Source organism: Trachymyrmex septentrionalis, unplaced genomic scaffold, assembly GCF_001594115.1.
Source record: "Trachymyrmex septentrionalis isolate Tsep2-gDNA-1 unplaced genomic scaffold, Tsep1.0 scaffold97, whole genome shotgun sequence".
In the NCBI taxonomy this organism is placed as follows: Eukaryota; Metazoa; Arthropoda; class Insecta; order Hymenoptera; family Formicidae; genus Trachymyrmex; species Trachymyrmex septentrionalis.
In genome coordinates, this window is record NW_017306160.1 from 1773365 (window position 1) to 1774759 (window position 1395).

A 1395-nucleotide genomic window follows, 5' to 3' on the forward strand; every position below is an offset into this window, starting at 1 on the left:
ATATATATATATATGAAACAAAATGAATGAAAGTACAAAATTTAGTTAACAGGTCTCGGTGGGGGAGGTGGCTGCGGTCTGCGGAAGTATATAATAAGACTAAGCATTCCTGTGAGAAATCCGATAAGATATAAATCCCAGTTTTGTCCAAGCAACTGATCCCATTTATCCAATTGATCGACTAAACTGAATTCTTGTAGGTAATCAAAGCCGAAGAGGAAAGAAAGTTTGATCAAAGCTAGTGCTACAGGTATTCGCGCATCAGGACTAGCATCTGCAGCTAAATCATAGCATCGTTTAGCTAAATGTCGGTCTTTAGCTAAACCTAGACCGCGTTCATGCATATATCCCAAGTTGAACATGGCCTGAGCATTGTGCTGTTGTTCGGATGCCGAACGGTAATGACTCGCAGCAACTTCATAATCAACTTTTGTTCCTCTGCCGTAATAATGCGCATCCCCAAGTTTTACCTGAAGTAAAATAGGAGTCATTTCATATTCAAAGTGCAAATATAAATTTTTCAACTTCGATTTGTACACCCACCTGCGCAGCGGAATAGCCTTGTGCAGCAGCTCTTGCCCATAATGCCAAAGCTCTAACCAAGCCTTGCTCTTCCGATAAAATACCAGTTTCTCCTCTATCTAAAATGAATGCCGCGTTACTCTGCGCAACCTCATAACCCATTTCAGAAAACAGAGCGTAATTGAGGAATGCTTCGTTCACTCTGCCGTCTCTATAATCAGAATGTGCGACCATCAATTGGTCGCTCCATTTTCCTCTTTCGGCAACGTTTTTCATTAATTCCACGGCTGTCGGACAACTTCTCATCATTCCAGTGCCAGTGGCATGCATCTGAGCAAGATTATAATATGCTAGTACATGACCGGACTGACTAGCTAAATTAAAATACTTATTTGCCATTTTGTAATCTCGCCTCACGCCTATACCACCTAAAAATAAATTCAAATATTACAAAGACGATTATTTATGTGAACAAGAGATGATAGAATGATTATGCAAATATAAATACATATACTTACTGAAATACATATTGCCTAACTGCAACTGTCCATCAACCCAACCTTGTTCGGCAGCTTGACCGAAATATTGCAACGCTTTACCAGTATTTCTTTCTACTCCCATTCCATATAAGTACATCAGACCTAATCCACTCTGGCCTACTGGATTGCCTAACTCTGCAGCTTTTTTGAAATATTTATACGCTGTTTCATTGTCTTGCTTAACAATGTCACTTCCTTCTAAATAAATCTGCGAATAGAAAACATGTGAAAAGAATATATCATATAATTGCAATACATTTGACAACCATGCAACTTTGTAACCATGTAACATTATAGATATAAGTATTATTGTTAAAATTTCATTTTACCTTTC

The 1395-nt window shown here is 38.2% G+C and overlaps 1 protein-coding gene across 1 annotated transcript in view; it reads right to left on the reverse strand.

The window, feature by feature from the left end:
• The window catches only part of LOC108756275 (protein sel-1 homolog 1), a 4436-nt gene that overhangs the window by 547 nt on the left and 2494 nt on the right, over positions 1 to 1395 (reverse strand). The window contains exons 4-6 of the mRNA XM_018499942.1: positions 1041 to 1269; positions 544 to 950; positions 2 to 470 (exon numbers count right to left, since the gene is read on the reverse strand). Of these exons, the coding sequence (XP_018355444.1) occupies positions 42 to 470; positions 544 to 950; positions 1041 to 1269 (1065 nt within the window). The 3' untranslated portion in view covers positions 2 to 41. The remainder of the gene's footprint in view (position 1; positions 471 to 543; positions 951 to 1040; positions 1270 to 1395) is intronic.